We start from the raw sequence: 20,075 nt of genomic DNA on the forward strand, positions 1-20,075 counted from the left end.
ACATTTGCAGCGATATCAGCTATATGGAATGGTTTATATAGTGATGTCATGGTACCTTTAAAAGGTTTATTGTAGAGTAGGAGATGTTACAGGCAAAACAGGAAGGTGACAACAGATGGCGGGAGATAACAGAGACAGGCAGACTAGATGATGAGGACTGAGGCAGGCTGAAGGCAGTAGTAGTTCAAAAGGGGAAAATAACTAACCAAAAGGCAGTCAAGGTTTTGACCAGATAATGCTGCCGAAGAATCTTCAGAGAGGGCAGAGCTAGCACCAGATTAACTCTGGTACACAATGAAATAAGCAGTGCGCACTAGCATGACGAATTAGTGAAGCCAAGGCGAACACAGGAAGGGCTGGCTGAGCACATAAGCACTGAGGAATCAACATGCATGCTGAAAGAATAGATGATCTGGCAGAGACTGGTTGTGGGAAGCGGGTATAAATGGGTAGAGTCACAGGTGGAATGACTTCCTGTTAATTAGGCAGCAGCAGGTGGAGTTGATCTGGTGAATGGAGCCGGAAATAGGGAAAAACAGCCAGTCAGCCCCACAAAACACAAAACAAAGGCTCAAATCATGACACAGGAGGCAGTTGGACAGACAATGGGAACTCCAGGAATCAATGTGTGATTCACACCAGTTATTTCTGTGGTTATATTTCTGAAGCCAAAAGTGACCTGATATGACAGAGGTGGAAAAATGTGAAGTTTGCCATAAACTATGAACTGAAGTGGCTGAGTTTGGTGTCTTACAGTTTCTAGGGAGCTACCATTTAAAGCTGAGATGAAAACTAATGAAGGGAGAGACTAAACCAGAATATTGTACAGTTTAAAGATTCAGGAGTGATGAGAATTTTCTCTGATCCAGAGTCGATAAGAGCCAGGACAGGAAACTGATCTTGGTGGATATTAATGGAGGACTGACTCTGTGATCAGGGGCCTTCTTGTGTTGAATTAAATCTGCTATTATCCTCATATATACTGGGGCTTTTGGGCAGATTAAACAGGGTTAAATGTAATGACCTGGTGACTATAATAGGAGCCAGTGGCCCTAGACCCTTCTCTGTTGTCTTTCTTTGGGTGACAAAGAAAAACAATAGACATCATCTGGAAATGAGCAAGTAGAGCAGCTCAGAACTAAGGTATACTGGGGCAGGAAACCTAAACAATTATTAATCTTCCCCTAAAAGTGTTCGGGTGTCGGGGAGACAGCGTCTTGAAAGACTGGAGCAGAGGCAAAACCTGAGGGAGCTATGGAGAAAACAATTAGGGAGGAGTTATTATGGGAAGCCGGGGGTCCATCTGTTGAATCTGTTTGGCTCCGAGGCTTGGGCAACGGAGTTGTTTTGTTCAACCATGTTTTTCAGCATAGAATCGTGGTGACCGAGGAGGATGCCTTGTTCAATTAAGGTGCATCATGGTTGGTCTCAATGGCCAGGTTGTCAGCCAACATGTTTTTATGTAAAACTCTTATGCAGGTAACAACTACGGACAGCAGTGGATGGTTTAAACAGTTTATTGACATACATGAAAAAAAAAAGAATGTTTCTTCTGGGCTCAGGGGCGGATTTGAGGACAGCACTGAGGAGAGGTAAGTGGATTTATTGAAGGGATAGGATTCTGAAAGCTGATGATAAATGTGGAGAAGAGGCTTACCGTTGTTGCGGAGGTGAAGTTTACAGGGGGAGGTGAGTATACCCACAGAGGCTAGCCGGTTGTGGTGTGTGATTAAGGTAGATAATGACTTGTCTTTCTTTCAGTGGAAGACAGAGATGACAGTGGAACACTGGAGGGTGGACAGGCAGGTGAGTGATAATGGTGGATTGTGAAAGTGTCCAGACAGGGGGTCCAGAGGAGTGGGGAGGATATTTGCTGTGAGATGTTTAGGTGAGTTTGCCAATGAACGTCAGAAATGAGGAGGCAGAGGACTGGATTTCCAGACGGAAGTGGAACTGAATAGTGGCTTGGTATAAGGTGGACAACAAGAAGGTAAGTTTTGGGACATTAGAAAAAATACATCAACCAGCGATGAGAAGGCCTGATTACCACTTGGCTCACAAGAACGATGGTGCATTTGCATCAGGGGACCAATTCCTCTATAAGCGTCACTGATTGGACACAAATGAGATTCAGCTGTGAGGACGGACCCACCTGCTTGTCACACCCTCTAATGAGAGGAGTTAAAGCATGCACACACTTAAAATCCTGCACAAAGCCCTGTGGATATGACAGTCTTAGAATTTAAGTAATACGTTAGCTTCTTGAAAACAGCATATTTATTTTCCACGTTAAACAAGTGGCCTGGTCTAATTTAATCTTTGGGTTTTTAAAAGGGCAGAGGGCAGTTTTTATTCTCAGATTAGTTCTGGACTGGACATGTAATCTGGCAGACAGAACATGCTCCAGCGGGACAAGTGCTATGAAGCCAATATAATGAGTTAGGAAACAATTGCGTTGTATTATTTACTGTGCTCATTCCTGGTCCCACGTGTCTCATTCAGATATTGGCAGGCTAAAGCTTGACAGAGTTGAAGAGGTACAGCAGAAAATGTTCAAGACATTCTGCACTTCTAACATGTTCTCTGATTAGTCATTAATGTTTAACTGTAGGCAAAGTCTGCTTATTGCTTTCAACTTAAACAAATGCATTATTGAGTTGTTTTTCATTCAAACGTACCTATCTGATGATGTTTTAAAGTACAGTACACAAGAAACATGAGCAGAACAGTAGCTTTGTTTGAAAAAAAATTTCAATTGAAATTCTGTATGTTAATACAGCAGATTCGAGAAGAGCAAGCAGTTGTGAAGAACTGGTGCAAGCTAGAATGCTAATATTACACAGAAATGCTCTGAACATTTGAACAAGTGTGCAAGTTATTTGAGGATATTTAGTGACTTTAGTTGCATTCCTTTGGCAATGCAAAGTGTGAAAGTTATTTGAAAAAAAAGGTGTGATGGAAGAAGCAGGAAATGTGTGCGTGGGGTGAGGATGCTGGTGAGGTGAGGTGGGGGTGGGGGTCACGCAGTTAGGAAACAGTTGCATGTTTAAAAAGAAGTAAATCCTCTGACTTAACCCTATAACTCCAAATGTATAACTTTTGATGCAAATATCAATTACCTCTTCAACAAAATCCGTATTTTTCGGAACATACAATTAACAACATGCAAATGAATATATTTTACACACTCTATAAACAAATGCAGAAAACATGAGGAAAATGTATTTTTTGGTCTAACATATTAGTTACAATACAAAGAAAATTTGAAAGCCTGACGTTTTTGTTTTTTTAAAGCGACCAAAAAATATTCTTTTTGAAAAATTTGAAGTTTCTTCACAATTGCTGGTATCAGGTTTTAAAGGGTTAAGGATAGGTGTTACAGCATTTGCAGAAGAAGAAATAATGAAAAACCTAACCCATTTTTCTGTTCACCTCAAGATACAGCTATTCACTCCAGGGTAGAGTACCTTGAAAAAGTATTTACACCCCCTTAGCATTCCATTTTGACACATCTGACCTTCAGTGTATCTAAAAGGGATTGTAAGTTATACATAAAAATGCTTTTTTCTTCAATTTGTTTTTTTTTACAACAACAACAAAAAATATCAGTTCCTTTTACTTTGATCCACCTGAATAAAACCCCAATGCAACAATTTACCTGCAGGAGCCACCCTCTTAGAGGTCTCCTGTGTGTAATTAATTATCAGTATGAATACCGCTGTCTTGTGTAAGCCTCAGAGATTAGTGAAAAAACTACATCCAAAAGAGAACACCATAGAACAGTGGTTCCCAAACCTTTCAGCCTGCGACCACCAGAATAACGGTGTCAGAGTCAGGCAACCCCATTTTCGTGAGTGGGGTTTAAAAAAAATATATATTTTGGAACTTGTATAAAAAACTGCAGCCTTCCCCCTGCATTAAAATGTGGAATGTGGCGGTTCTTGTAAAGTTATACCCTAATATCAGTTTCACAAATAAGGAAATGCGAATATTTTTAGCAAGTCAGCATCTAATCATTTCGTGAACCCCCAAGGGGTGTCTCGTGACCCATCGGGGGTCCCGACCCCCACTCTGGGAACCCCTGTCATAAACATAGCAGATATGTCAGGGGTACAGTTGTGGGGAATTGTTGATCAGGTTTAGGTATTGATACAATATTCCAAGGGGCAAGTATCTGCTGTGGGAGTGTGGTATGCAACACCACACAAAACACACAACAGTAAGGTCTTTGAGACCATACGGTGCTCCCCTTCTACTTAGCTTGGCTCTGTCCTGCATCTAAAAATAAATGCATAGGGCTTTGGGGCCTGGGTGGGGGAGACATTAGTAGATGTTCTCCATCCTGCCCAACTGATCTTGTATGACTTTGTTGACAATGGGTAGTCGGTTTATATGTGCAAAGCTGTTAGGGACACACCTCAAGACATACATTAGTAGTTGCTGCAAAAGGTGGTTCTGGAAATGAACCTAAGAGGTGTTAAATATGAATGTGTGCCACACTTTTAAGATTTTGATTGGTAAATGTTTTTAAAACCATAAAGAATTTTCTCCTCACTTGACAATTACTTGAACCTTTGTGTTGGTCTTTCACATTAAATCACAATGAAATACGTAAGTCACTGTAAAATGATAAAATTAGGAAAAGTCCAAAGGGTATGAATTCTTTTGTGAGACGCTGTGCGTCCGTCACATATTGAATGTCATCTTCCGTCACTCCGAGTTGTGTTTTCCATTCATGCCTTGTTACACCACCTTAGTTGCTAGAAAGAGATGGACCACGCATTTTGCCACCGACTGATGATGTCTTTGCTCTCACAGATGGTCACTAAACGGGTCTCTCATAAATCTGGGCTTGGATCGTCGGCGGCGTCTGTCTGGGGGCAACCTCATTATAAGCAATCTGGACCGCTACCAGGACATTGGGATGTATCAATGTATGGCCTACAACACTGTAGGAGCCATACTCAGCAGGAGAGCAAGTCTACAGTTTGCCTGTAAGTTAAGCAAAATGTTTATTTTTTACTAAAAAAAATATGCATCAATGCTGTACTGTAATAAGAAAAAGAAATGCAGCTGTAATAAAGAAATGATGTAGCCCCTATTTTTCAGTGTTTAATCTCTTGCAGACTCTGCCTCTGTGAGTATACTCTTTCCATAAACCTGTCAATGCCTTTTCTCAGTTTCCATGTCGTGCATTAGATATCTATTCATTAGGAAAGTGAGCGCTCTGACTTAATAATGCTTCCCGCGCACATTTTTCATGACAAGGTGCAAATTAACTGAAAATGTCATTAGAAGAAACAAACACAACGTCAGGCATAACACGTTAACGCCTATGTATACGAGTTTCACAGGGGCAAATGCGAGTTGCTAAGAGGATCTGGCAAAGGAAAATAAGACAGAAAGAGACTCAGAGGTTACCTCGTGCATTTAAGGAAATAAATGTCTTAGTTTTTTTTTTTATGTTTCACAAAATAGTGACTTTGTAAAGCTGAGATTGTTAGAGTGGATCACTAACAGGCGCCAGCATGGTGTAGGAGGGGTGTTGGTGTCAACTAATTAATTACAATGAGCTTTTCATTTTATCTATTGACTTAAAGGGATCTTAGCAATCTGCTAATTTAAGCTGCACCTTTTTAGAACCCAGCATCATATATTTTTGTGAGACAGTATTTTTCTTTAGCATGCATGAGTTTTATCCACTGCATGTAATCCACTGCAAAAAGTGACCAAGGACAACCTTACTCTTCTTTGCCGAGCCCCTTTTTGCAGCATTACAATTGCTACTGAAGGGTTTAGAGGTCAAGCCAGTGTCTCTAAATGGTATAATCATCATTTATGATCTCAAAGGTCATACATCGACATATTTACATCATTTTATTTTTATTTGTGCTCATGATTGTAGCTAATTTGGTTATATACATGTAAGATTTGGGTGAGTAGGTGCGGGGCGCTTAAAAGGGAAAAACTGGGGGTCAAAGCAGCTGAGCATGTAGCCCAAAGCTGCAGATGAGTAATGATGTTATGTGCGTAACATCCGTGCTTACAATGGGTACCAATGGCTAAATACAGTAGTTATTTCAATGCCCTTAGCTCAAATCCGAGTTTATAAGAGAGATTTATATGTAGAAAAGATTGGCAGCCTCGATAGGAATTTAAAAGGCATTGTGGTGAACAAGCTCAGTTGTGTAAAACATAACTGCTGTTAACTTATCCCCCTGGATAAGTAGTTGTAGTGTTTTTGCAGATTTCTGCCCAGGTCCCCCTTGAAAATGAGATCCAGATCTCAACGGGGTTTACCTGGTTAAATAAAGGAAAAAAAAAAAAATGGAAGCAGCTGAAGGTCTCACTTTCTTACACATAGTTAGTCCATGTTTTACTCATGAGCGTTTAAATGTACTGCAGTAAACTAGCATTACGTCGAGGACACTGTCACACCACTCCTAAAAATCCACCTAAAACTAGTTGTCTGGATACAACATGTTGTTTGGCTCTAAGAAGTAACTACAAACAAATGTGAAATGTGGTGTTTGGAAGGGAAGTCAAAATACTGATATCCAATCTGTCATTTATTGGCTCAGACACAGAGAGAAAAATCAGAACCAGCTGCCGCTTATTATCGTGGATAAGCATGCAGGAGAGAGCAGGTATTGATTTATTTCAAAATTAAGATCTGTGGACATCTGAGAATTGACACATACAACCTATGGTAAAACAACACACTGCTGTTACATATGCCACATCATAATCCATATAAATATGTAGTTACCTTTAGGTTATAGAGATATGTGCCACTCAAAACTCTTATTGTGCCAAATAAGTGTTTTTTTTTTATTTTTAAAGTAATAGAAAAACCATAAGGACTTATTCATTGTTACATTGTTGGGTTTGCTGGCTTTGCAAGATGACTTTTGCTCACTTGAAAACCAGTTATACTGAGACTATATGAGGGACTTCGTGAAAGTCTCCTTAATTATTCAGCTGCCTAATGTGTTCACACAATTTTCCGCTGGGAAAGGAAAAACTCACTTTCCTGTTGCTAAACATTGAAGTTTTAGTTTTAATAACATTTCAGACTGCCTGAGAGCACTTTGTATTTGTTCAAAAATAATTGAATCCAGGTGAATACACTTTGCCTAATAATCTCACACACAGTAGATCCAGAGGTTTCATTTTCTGGGGAAGAACAGTTCTCATTATATTTCTCTCATAATAATGTGCCAGTATCTTACCAATTTGGAGTTTCGCACACAATTGTGTTTTTGTTTCCTTGATAACGACGATCTGGAGACGAAGACCATTTCTCCCTTTTGTCTTTCTTTAGATTTAGATCATTTCAAAGTTCACACCAGAAGCGCCGTGTCAGTCCGTGAGGGTCAAGGAGTGGTGTTACTGTGTGGGACACCTACTTCATCTGGAGGTAAATGCTCACAGGCAAATTTATGAAGCTATTTACAGGTGCTAAACGTTTGCTTGTTGTTCTAATTTTAAGCCTAGTTACAAAGGCAGATTGGCTGCTGAAATAAATACCAAAGGAATAACGTCTCTCTGTGCTGATGCAGTAAGCCTACATTTAGATGCTCCCATATTTATCTGTATTTATCTAAATTAAAACTAGAGCAAATAGCTTTGCCATTTCAAAGAAAAATACCATCTTCTGAAAACTGGTGGTAAATTTGGAGCAGGAGAAGGGAGAACAAAATTAAACATGTTGCTGGGTTAAAAAAATGGTTCATTGAGTTCACAGAAAGAACCACTCCTCTCTTTTTGTGAGGTCTGCCTTTTGTTTTTCTATCATTTGAATCAAGAAAATTATCTTAATCATGTTTGAACTCATGGTATCACTTTTTAAAATACAGAAAACAGAACTTATGATTGCAGAATGTTCCCACAGATGCAAAAATGTATGTTTCTGCACGTATTTAGTGCTATCTGCTTTGTTAATCCAGTGTAGAAATAAAGCAAGCAGCAGAAGCCAAACAGCTCCAAAAATAGAGGAGAGTGCATTGCCTTTTGCATGCCTCTGCTCTAGGCTTATATCTAAGTTGCAGTTCTTGATAGTGTTTAAAAAGGATTATAAACTCATTAATGATTAATTAAAAATTTAAATAACGTCTAACTGCACAAAGGGCCCATCACTTGCTTGGTTGCATCCTTGTTTGTCTTTCAGATCTTACTTATGCGTGGGTCTTCAATGAGTATCCATACTTTGTTCAGCAAGACAATCGGCGATTTGTCTCCCAGCAGACAGGAAACCTTTACATCGCTAAGGTGGAGCCCTCTGATGTGGGCAACTACACTTGTGTGGTGACGAACAGCGTCACAAAAGGCAAGGTTCAGAGCTCACCTACGTCTCTGATCCTCAGGACAGACGGTAAGATTCGGCGTATGCTCATGGCGTTGCAAAAGGCGACTTTCTCTTTTTAATGTCCCTTTTATCACCCGATTACCAAAGAACTCTCTCCGGTCGGTTGTCCTTCATCACATTTCAGTCCCTGAGTGCCAGTAGCTCCTTGTAAATAGTTGGTTCTCAACACACACAAAAAAACCTAAATCTCCCCCTATGCTGACTTAGCTTTCTTATAATTTGCATTCCCCTTTTGCCTTCCCCCTGCTTTCACTTGAATTTTCAGGATTGTTCTCAGCGCTCCGTTGTTCCCCTGTTGTGGTTTCATAGAAAGAGAGTGAATAAAGATTGCCTCAAATGAATTAAACATGAGTCCTACGTCACTGGACCATTACATTGAGTGTCCTGGTGGCTCAACCAGTTAGTTTCCACTCAGTGTACTGTACATGTAGCTGCATAAATTTAAATCCCATTGCATCACTGTCTGATATCCATCTTCTCTGCCTTTCTTGAATACTGATATAAACAATAAAACTGCCCACTCAAGCTTAGAAATAATAGATAAGAAGCCGCTGACTGAAAAAACAAGACATTAATTCCCCCCTCCCCTGCTGAGTTTGAAATTATTCCTTGCTGGCTTTGCAAAACATCCCGTGACTGTACATTTAAGTGATGCACTGCTAAGAGTTTGCCCATGAGAGAATGTTTGTTCATGTGTCTTTTATTTGTCCTCAGCACCATCGCTTGAACCGCTGTGCCAGTAGTATGGTTAGTAAGTCATAAATAATAAAAGACTGAGCGGGTTCTTGTGCTTGCTCCTCACAGGAGTGATGGGTGAATACGAGCCAAAAATAGAAGTTAATTTTCCAGACAATGTACCTTCTTCGAAAGGATCAACAGTTACTCTGGAGTGCTTCGCCCTTGGGAAGTAAGTTGAATTCCTTGAACAATGTTTTCAATTTTCCTTAGCCTATCATTCCAGGCGAGAAACCTTCAGATTTAAAAATAAAGAAAAAAAATCCTCTAGCAATTATATTTCTCTGTTTGTGGAGAAAAAAAAAAGTCATGATTGGTTTTAAAACTCATGCTGAAAAGCTTTTATCGTTTTCATGGTTGGATTGGGCTTAATCTGAACCATTCATCCACAAAAATACACAGAGGAGGCTTTTATATTCCATCAAGTGCTTCATTACTGCTGGATTGTTATAGGGAACCTGCAACCCGAGCTACATGCTAAGGTTTGCCTGCTTTGTATGTTGCAGCCCTGTCCCAGAAATCACCTGGAGGAGGGCTAATGGAGTCCCGTTCCCTAGCAAAGTCAAAATGAAGTACTCAAATGCAGTGCTGGAGATCCCCAGCTTCCAACTGGATGATACAGGAGGGTACGAGTGTGTGGCAGAGAACAAGATGGGCAGGAACACAGCTGCTGGTCGACTGGCTTTTTATGGTACAGTGATTTAGGATTGCCCTGGTCAGGGCACACAAAAATACACACACACACACACACACACACACACACACACGTATGTTCAATTGTTGCAACACGTTGTCGTTTAGAGATGCAAGAAACCAACTTCCATATTTCTGTTTAGTTATTGTATCTATTATAGACATTCATGTATACCAGCAAATAGATAATTCTACAATTATTTTCATATTTAAACTGAGAATTTCAGAGAACTTAACAAAAGAAGAATGAAAATGTCTCTTATTTAAAGTAATTATTTTGGGAAGTTAAGCGGTGATATCTATGTTTAAATGATTTACCCCTACATGGGATTTTCCCTACATTTTTGAAGAGCTCATATTATAAATATTTACAAGTTTAGTGGTTTGCTGCGTCGCCTTGCAGCGAGCTGGTCTTTTGGGTTCTAATCTTGGTTAACTGGGCTTTTTGTTCCCCCTCATGCATGTGTGGTTGGGGGGGGGGTGGGTGTTATGGTGTCCTCAAGACACCATAAACTACTGCAAACTTTCAAAAGCTGTTTACACACTTAATTGCTCACCTTACATGATTGTATGAGAAAGATAATTTGGTCATTTCCTCATTGTTAGAGACTGAAAAAGGAGAATTAGGGACAAAACCATCTGCTTGGTTTTAATATTATTTTCTTATTGCATTGTGTTGAGGTTGTTCTAGTTGAAATTTGGCCCCTCGGCTCACCCTGGCTGCTGTGTTTTTCTGCGAATTCATTAAAGAAGCGAAAATGACACTTGTGACATTGGAACTGACAGTATGCTTGGCGCCTGCAAAGGAAGCGGCGCTTATTATGAGCTCTGCATTCTTCCCATGAAAAAAAAAAAAATAACAAAAAAAAAAAGGAAAAGTTGTGCATATGTAATCCGGGAAGTTGTGTGCAAGGGTGATGGTTTCTCTACACGCACACTTATTAAGGTGACAGGTTGCGGTGGGCGGTGATGGTGGGTGCACTCCACCAGTGGCGAGAAGTTTTCCGCTTTGTGATTCAGCGTTAAATGGTAATCTTGTGTTGCCACAGGCCTGTGAAACCTTCGAGTGATAAAATATTCAATCGTTCCTCCTCCAGCCCCTTTAAAGACAAGCCCATCCCGTTTGAGCTGACAATCCGGGCTTTCTTTGAACTATTTGGGAAGCAGCATACTTAATGGCCCGGTGCGGCTTCCTTGAAAAGTGCTCCTCCGGGTCCCTGCGAGATATTTCATGAGAGAGTGTTTCTGTGTCCTCAGCCAAGCCTCAGTGGATCCAGACCATGAAGGACACCGCCCTGGCCATAGAGGAGAGGCTGCACTGGGAGTGCCGCGCCAACGGCAAGCCCAAACCCTCTTACGCTTGGCTGAAGAATGGCCAGCAGCTCCTCTCGGAGGTAAATCACCGCCGCCTGAAAGTGTTTCCTTTTCGACACTTAACCTGCAGCTTCGGCTCAGCATTTCTATTCAGAGAAGCGCGACGCAAAGAGCTTGTTGATGGTTTTTTCCGCAGCGTTAGATGAAGAGTGTAAACATCTCGCGAAGGTGTGCCAACGATGAGACTTGGATTTCACTGGGGCTGGTTCAGCTTCACCTTGGCAGATTACACCGTCTTAGAGAGTGGATCAGTCGAATTCCCGAGAGATTGCTCCATTTCATTTGAATGGAGTCGAGAGTTGTTCTTCATTATTCATGATGCATGTTTAAGCTCCTTGAGATTTAGGGACAATGGGCTTAATCTACTGTGAAATATACTATATGGAACTGCACACGTCAGTCCAAACCACAAGAGACATGCACGCAGTCTAGCATATTCTCAGCTCCGTTGCGTTAAACTTGGCTGATTTTAACTGGCTGCTGAAATTATTTTTTTTTTTTTTTTATGATACCTAATAACGCTCACAGCCAGACACATGGAATTACACAGCACATAATTAGTTTTTACATTATTATTAAACAGACATTCTTAAATGTCACTTTTTCATTTATTTTTTGGCATCTTAGCATTTCTCTTACAAGAAAAGAGCATCTACAGTACCTTGCAAAAGTATTTATACCCATTTAATAATTTTGGCACATTAGATCCACAAAGTTCAGTGTGTTTTATTAGGATTTTACGAGAGCAAAACAAAATAGTGTATGCTGGTGAAGTGGAAGGGATGGGATGGGATTGATGAGTTTTCATCATTTTCTGCAAGTGATGATATTAACATGTCGCTGTACATTTGTACTGATCCCCTTTACCACTAAACAACCCCAAATGCAATAATGAAATAACCAAATGAAATAAGCAGTTCCACTTGCCTTAAGAAATCGCCCAAGTCCTAAAAGGTTTGTTGGTGAACGTTAGTGTCACAAAGACAACCGAGCACTACCAGACCTGCATGGGCATCTACCTAAACTGAAAGGCCAGGAAAGAGCATTGATCTGAGAAGCAGCCAAACGGACCCACTGCTCCTCTGGAGGAGCTGCAGAGACCCGCAGCTCTGGTGGAATAGTCTGTTGACAGGACAACTATCAGTCATGCACTTCACAAATTTTAGCTTACTTTATAAAATACTCTGTGTGTGGAGGGCAATGCTGCATAAACACCATCTCAGTCCAAAAATGTCCTGTATATTATTAGACCATTTCCCAGGTCTGGATAAATAGGGAAAAAGAGAAATGCTTGATCTTCAGGATTTATTTTTAAAGGGTAACATCTAAGAATACCCAGTAGAGTAGTTTTTATACTGATTTAGTTTTTGGTCGCATTCTTTACCTTTGATTTGCCACATCACCACTTGATTTAAAAAAAAAGTGCATCTTTATTTATTTTCCAAATCACTGAATTTGCAAATATTTAGAAATTAAACTGGGCCCATTTTAGTTATTTACATACATTAGACAACCTTTAAATCACGTTAACCCAGACTTTGGTCCTAAAACCAGGTCTGGTAAAGTGTTTAAAACGGGCTATTTTTGGAAGTGCTTCAAATGTAACATATATCTTACAGCCAAAACTGTACTTCAAAAATGTAAAATATTCCTGTCCTTACTAGGCAAATAATAAATAAATAAATATTTTATAAGAAATAAATATTTTATAAGTAAATCCAGTGGCTGAAGAAGCTACACCGCACAAACATTGCAAGGGCAGTTTTCTGTTTAACCTACAATATAGTAGGAACCCTGTCATACTGTGTGGATTTTTTGTTTGTTTTTTTTGGAGCACAGACAGCAAATAGCAAATGACCGTTCCTAAAAGTTCAGGATGCACTACAGTGTGTTGGGAGATCATTTAAAAATCCAACAAGAAACATTGAGTTTGCAGATTGACAGACGTGGACAAACTTTAAGGGGCATAAACACCTTTGCAAGGAACTGTGCATTAAGCTTCAGATGCACAGCATATTATACTGGTAAACACGAAAAGGTGTAATGCGAAACTGCACATGTAACAGATTGGACTACACGTGTATTATTGCTCTCGCATTGTAGTTGGCTTAAAGATCCATGGCAACAACATCAGCCTTGGGATTCCCAGGAGATTCCAACAATTCTGGTACATATTTCATTTGAGAGCGCCTTCCAGTTTTCTTGGCAGGAATGTTTCAGCTGTACCAGATGGGACGGGGAGATGTAGTGCCGAGCCATGTTCAGGTCTCTCCAGAGATCTTGGTTCAGATCCATTTCTCACTGGGTGATCCCAGAATAGTTCTAGATCTCTCCTCAAACAGCTTATGTGTTACCTTAGTCCAACCCTCCAGGATGTTGTCTTATTAGTATGTAAACCTCAGATCATAAGCACTCTACCCTATACCCTGGCTTCTTTCCCAGATCCTCTTAAAGAGAGAGATGTTCCCCAAAAGTTGCTGTTATCATCACAATGGTTGATGATCGTACTGATAAAGTGATGCTGAGTGCTTTCTTTTACTCAAAGCATTAAGGGGTGAAAAAAAACACAGCTCAGGAATTGTTAACCATAAGTTCAACTCTTTGTACATTAGTGAGAGGATTTTGCTTCACCTGGTCTGAGAGTCTGTAGGCTGCCTTGTTTCTCTCAGTAAACAATATCTTCTGTGTGTCTCTCTCAGTTAAAGCTGTTATGGATTACTGCACTGATTGTTCTTTCATCTCAACAACGAAACCGGTGTCATAAACACTGACCAAAGGCTTGTTGGCTACCTGCTGATCCCAGCCCTTCATTCTTCTGTATCACGCTGTATAAGCCCTCAGAAACATTTTTATTTTCTTCCACAGATCTTTACCCTCAAACACCCTTATTTCACATCTGTGGACACTTTCCTCGTCTTTTATCTCATGTCCGACCATTTGCGAGACTCATTTTACCATCCCAATTACACTGCTTTCCACAACATTTGAGACCCCTGGTAATGATGTGGAAAAAGCCTTAAAATAACTCGATATTTTTCAGTGAACTATGTCACATTAATAAACTGCTGCAGTTTTCTACCAATAAGCTTTGGGGAAAAAAATCGCCTCTTTTACCATCCCACCCTCTGTGCTTGGTGGTATGATGAAGATGGCTCCTTGACGAGCCTTGTATGGCACAGTTTCATGTGGGGTTTTGTCTACTTTGATTAATCTGACGGGAGCTATTTTCTCTTAACCATTTTCTGTGCTTTAAAGATCAACACGCATCTGCCTTACTTTAATGGCATGTTCTTGTGTAGTTCCCATTTTGAAGAGTTGCTAAGAAACGTGTCTGTTTGTGTTATTACTGGCCCATGGCAACAGGAAATCCTGAGTTGCTAATTAACAGAACCTTAATAGTACACTGGTAACCTTGTGTGAAAATACTACAGCTCAAGTGCGAGCCACCAGAATTGACAAAGACTCCTGGATAGGAGTCGAAACGTTTTGCGAAAGAACTGAGCTAAAGTCTGGTTATCTCCGGTTTAAGCCTGTTTGCTGTTGTGATGACCCGGATAACTAAGAGTATGCACAGGCACTACAGTATAATGGTATTTACACAAAACGTTCACAAGGTGTACAGTTCGGTGCCTTTTCCGTATGTCTCAATGCAGAAATAAAATGTATTTAAGCAGTAAATATTTTTTTAATTTCTGAAATTGATTTGAATTTATTATGTTCTAAAACATAAGAGTATAGAACTTACTTTACACTTGGTTGAATGTTTTTCAATGAATAAAGTAGCATGAGCAGGAATAGCCAATGCCTGCATTGCTTATATAACATGTCCACAAACGTTCAGCGTTAAAGGCATACTATGCAACATTTTTCAGTTAATTAATGTGTTCCATACCGTTTTGGATGATTAAATGAGTCATTTCAGGTCGAACAAAGGTTTTCTCGGCCGCCCTGGGGGTCTGTGGGGGAAATACCGCACTTGCAAGAGCTCACGGCCCGCACACACAGAAGTCTCGCTTTACAGCGAGAACTCCATGTGTTTTTGCCCTGCCATTCACTATATGCACGCGCGAAAGCAACAACAAAGAACCGCGTGTTAACGTCAAATAAACATGCAAGCATATCGAGTTTTATTATTATTATTATTTTTTTTTTATGTTGGCGAGACGCTACCATGGTGGCCGCGGCTGCGGCTTGGCGAGGCGGTGGCGGTAGCGTCTCGCCAACATAAAAAAATAAAATAATAATAATAATTAGTGATGGGTCCGGCAACACCGATGCGTCGGCGCATGTGTCGGTCTCATAGAGCGAAACCCGTGTCGATGTGTGTATTGCTACGGAAAAGTCACGTGACCAATACAGGAACTGTTTCGAACTGACTGACGCGCCAAACTGTTTCTGTTCCCTCTAAGCTGCACGCGTGTGCATTCGCGCACAGCAAAGCTATGCTGCGCAGTAAAGAAAATCCAAGCTGAACTGTAAACAAAATAACGGTTAATAATGGTTAATTTTTAACCATTTTGCAACTCTGGTGTGATGGTGTTGTACCACAGTCTCGCTCTGTGAGCGCAAGGTGCTGATCGGAGCGCACCACTGATGGATGGGTTCTGCAACGCCTTTTTGGTTGGGCGGGTTGCGCTGTACGTCTTTGTTCTGAGCGTCGTTTCAGAAAAAAACGGCTGATCTACACTGAGTAGAAAGCTGCTGCTCTGAGTAGTTCTTCCTCCCTTTGTCATACTCAGCATGTCCGATTTCAGAACAGATGATATCAGTCAGGTAACTAAACACAGCGCCCGATCAACCATTTGTAAAAAATAAAAAAGCCAGTCCACAAGCATCCTCCTTCACGTTATTTATTGACTGTATCTAAAAAAAATCAAATATATGTTTAATTCAGATGAAAATATAAAATAATACAATGCAACATACAATGATTTAAATTGTATTGTGTATACTTGGTCATCAAATCAGTGTCAGTTAACTCTGTCAACCAGGTTGCCTGTAGGGATTTTTAAGGTCCAGCAGGTGTCAGTATTCAGTGACACAGTATCGGCACAGTATCGGCACAGAGTGGCAATGTGTCGAAACGTTTCATGACGCCTCATCGACCCATCACTAATAATAATAATAATAATAATAAAACTGGCGAGGCGGCGGCGGCGCGGCCGCCTCGCCAAGATAGCACTGCGGGAAGCTTGATGTTCATACCTTCACTGTGTTAGTCATTGTTTGTACTGCCGTTTTTTCCACTTTTCGTTGCGTTCGCCTGTCTGCTAAGCTCAAAACAACCGCGCCTGGCTTGATGGAGAAACCAGAACAGCTGAGCATCTTTACGACAGTGCACTTTTACTTTCGCCCTCTGGGGGGAGCCTCGCTGGAAAATCAACCCCGGTTGCATAGTATACCTTTAATGTTTAGAAATTTTTGATTAACACTGTGCCCATATTTCAGAAAAAAAAACACATTTAAATCACTTTGGAGTTGTATTGATATTTCAACAACCTAGCGTCCCAGCTGTACCTGAATGGAGCAAGCGATGCATCTATTGGGCTAAAGCCTCTCACTCTAGTCAACGGGTTTCCTCAAAGTTGCATACATGTGCCAAGTTTGGGCTGATTGGATGCCACAGGTAGCCATTTGGACATCAGCTGATTTTTCTCAGTCATCTGTGATGTTTACATTTGGTTTGACATTGTTCCAAGTGAGGAACTCAGTTAGGTTGAGAGCCAGGTTCTGTATGTACCTTTTGGAAGATGTCTGTGTTTACTTAATGTTTTGGTTTGGCTCATCTTTTTTTCTCCACTGTAGCTGGATGAGAAACCTCAATGTTCCCAAATAGCAGGGTGCAGTGATAACTAGGTGTCGTCTCGGTTCTGTTTTGGTGTCGCTTTTTAAACTTGCACTACAGAACGTGTCTTGCGCTCATAGTCTCACGCGTCAACATTCTGCATGTGTTCAGGTTCAAAACAACACTGTGTTAACATTGTAAATTTGCTGTCCCATCTAAATAACTCCACTCGCAACAACAGGGTTCAAAATGTGCCCAATTATCAATTGTTCCTCCCCCGGTGTCATGTGACACGTTGGTGTTACAAGGTGTACAAGAGTGTGAATGTGGGGAGCAGGTGTGTGAAAGGTGTTCTCACTCTTACACTCTCTGTTACTGGTCAGTGGAAGTTCAACATGGCACAACATGGCAAAGAGCTGTCTGAGGATCAGAAAAGAATTGTGGGGGTTAACCACAATTTAAGCATCAACAGCCAGAATAAAATCCAATAGCGCTGCAAAAAGCCTCAAAGACCAAAATGAGGACAAAATGTCCACACATTTTTTATAAACCCAAATGCCTCGCAAAATAAACCTAAATAGTTTTTAACATTTTCATATTAAGATTTTCCTAACTGATTACTTGAATATTAAAACAGCATAAGTCACAAATATCCTCAAGAATGCATACGGCAGTCCTCCCTTTCTTGATTTGAAGGCAAATGGCATATCTTTGTTGCTGTGCCAACAAGCAAAATGATTTTAATAATATTGATGATATTAATATTTATAATGTTAAAATAAATTAAAACTTTCTGAGTTAACTATGCTCCCCCTAGTTGATCAGTTGAGGTAACTGCAAAAACATATGGAAAGCGTTCTTGCTGGATAAATCAGTCAGGCATTTTTTTTTGTTGGTTTGTTTGTTGGTTGGTTGATTGTTTTTTTTATGAAAAAAAGAATCAAAATAAAATATTCTACTAACAGCTGATCGGTCAAAATTTTCATTTTAACTGCTAAGTTGTGACCCACACTGAACAGCCAGAAGACCCACGTGTGGCCCGTGAGCCTCACATTTGGCACTCCATGCTGGGCCTATAAGAAGGTGGTTGACTAGAGAAGTTGAGTGCACGTCCTCAGAGATATATCGAGAGGTTTGAAATAATAGACGTATGAGTGCGGCCATAATGACTGCGGAGGTTGAAGGGGTGGGTGTGTGGGTGTTATTGACCATATGCTGCACGCTGCATCAAATTGGTCTGCCTTCGTCCCAGAAGGAAGCCTCTTCTAAGGATGATGCACAAGAAAACCCACAAACAGTTCGCTGAAGACTAGGACACTACAGACATGGATTAATGGAACCATATCCTGAGGTCTGGTGAGACCAAGATAAACCTATTTGGTTTAGATGGTGTCAAGCATGTGTTTCGGCAACCAGGGATGGAGTACAAAGACAAGTGTATCTTTATCAGGAATGCTAACAAATGTGAAAAGATCTGTATATCCTCTGATTCGCATGTTGTATGCAGGACTAGTGTTGGAAATGGTTAAACTTTATCCGGTGTTTTTAATAGATAAAGTAAGAAAATCTGCTTTTCTGGAGAACAATGTACACACAAAGTCTTTTGGAGGGGAAAAAAAACAGCATTATCCAGATTTGATCTGCAAACACTGACAATGTTGCTAAAAATCTGCTGTTTGCTAACATTTAGCAGCGTGTGATGTGCAAAAGCAAAGTGCTACCTTTAACTGTCGAGCAATAATTGCTTTCTTTCATCGCTGTCTTCACAGGACAGGATCCATGTGGAGGACGGGGTCCTGTCGGTGTCGCCGCTCACGCTATCTGATGCTGGCATGTACCAGTGTGTGGCTGAGAACAAACATGGCGTCATATATTTTGCGGCTGAACTAATGGTTTTAGGTAGGATGGCATTTATCTCTCAAATCCATAAATCATTGTTACCAAAAAAGGACCCAAAGGTCATCTCACAGTCTTTTTTTAAAGGTTGTCTGGATTAGGGAAAAAAGGGGTCAAGTGAGGATGATATTGTGGTGTCAAACAGATTTAAATGGATTTTTCTCTTTGGGACTTTCTCGACAGTGCTTTAAAAATTATTCACTCCTCTTGGATGCTTGTTTTTCACATGTTGACACATTACATCCACAAGCCATCCTTGGGATTTTATGTGACCCAGCACAAAGTAATGAAGTGAATTGTGAAATTGTTGTTTTACAAACAAACAATAATGATCCAAGGATTGTGGTGTCCATTTATATTCAACCCCCTTTACCTTGGAGCCTCAAAATAAAATGCAGTGCAAACACTGCAAAAACGGATCTAAAAATAAGTAAAACGTTCTTAAAGTTAGTGTATTTATCCTTGATTTGGGCAGGTAAATGATATTATCTGCCAATGGAGTGAGTATTTTGACCCCTAATATAAGATAATTAGACATCCTGCATTTGAAATAAGATGATGGAGATAAATTGTTCCTATTTTAGGTGCAAAAATTTTATTCCATTAGCAAATCATCTTATTTACCTGCACAAATCATGGACAAATACACTCATTTTACATATTACTTATTTGTAGTTCCGTTTTTGCAGTGAACAAACACGTTTAGACGTCACCAAAATAGTAAAAAGGAGAAGTTGGTATGATGATGAAGACCCAAACATTCAATCAAGAATCATTGTTGTCAATATATATATATATATATATATATATATATATATATATATATATATATATATATATATATATAACAAGCTATGAGACGTCCGGATTGGTTCGTGGCACACGCGGGACATTCTAAAATGCTTAGCATGAAAAAGCTTAACGTGGCTTAAGGTAGGAAAACAACAAGGAATCATCACCAAATTTCACATGGCCATATCTTGTTATGAAGACTTAACCCTGTCAAAAAAAAAAAAAAAAAAAAAAAAAAAAAAAAAAAAACGAAGTCCAACGATTGTAGAAGATATCTCACATTAACGTTTTCTTCTTCATTGGCGCCTATGGCGAGAAAAAGGCTTAACGTAATTCAATGTACTTAAACAATGCTCAGTGATCACCAAATTTCTCTTATATATTGCTTATCATAACCACTTAAAACTGTCAAAAAATCGAACCCAAAGTCCA

The 20,075-nt window shown here is 40.1% G+C and overlaps 1 protein-coding gene across 2 annotated transcripts in view; it reads left to right on the forward strand.

The window, feature by feature from the left end:
* cntn3a.2 (contactin 3a, tandem duplicate 2) overlaps positions 1-20,075 on the forward strand; it is an 84,987-nt gene that overhangs the window by 19,272 nt on the left and 45,640 nt on the right. For both annotated transcript variants that reach the window (XM_021322011.2, XM_036136482.1), the window contains exons 5-11: positions 4,819-4,994; positions 7,325-7,420; positions 8,171-8,374; positions 9,173-9,275; positions 9,610-9,794; positions 11,054-11,190; positions 18,725-18,854. In XM_021322011.2, coding sequence (XP_021177686.2) covers positions 4,819-4,994; positions 7,325-7,420; positions 8,171-8,374; positions 9,173-9,275; positions 9,610-9,794; positions 11,054-11,190; positions 18,725-18,854 — 1,031 coding nt within the window. The remainder of the gene's footprint in view (positions 1-4,818; positions 4,995-7,324; positions 7,421-8,170; positions 8,375-9,172; positions 9,276-9,609; positions 9,795-11,053; positions 11,191-18,724; positions 18,855-20,075) is intronic.

The sequence above is a fragment of the Fundulus heteroclitus genome, chromosome 1, assembly GCF_011125445.2.
Source record: "Fundulus heteroclitus isolate FHET01 chromosome 1, MU-UCD_Fhet_4.1, whole genome shotgun sequence".
Classification (NCBI taxonomy): domain Eukaryota; kingdom Metazoa; phylum Chordata; class Actinopteri; order Cyprinodontiformes; family Fundulidae; genus Fundulus; species Fundulus heteroclitus.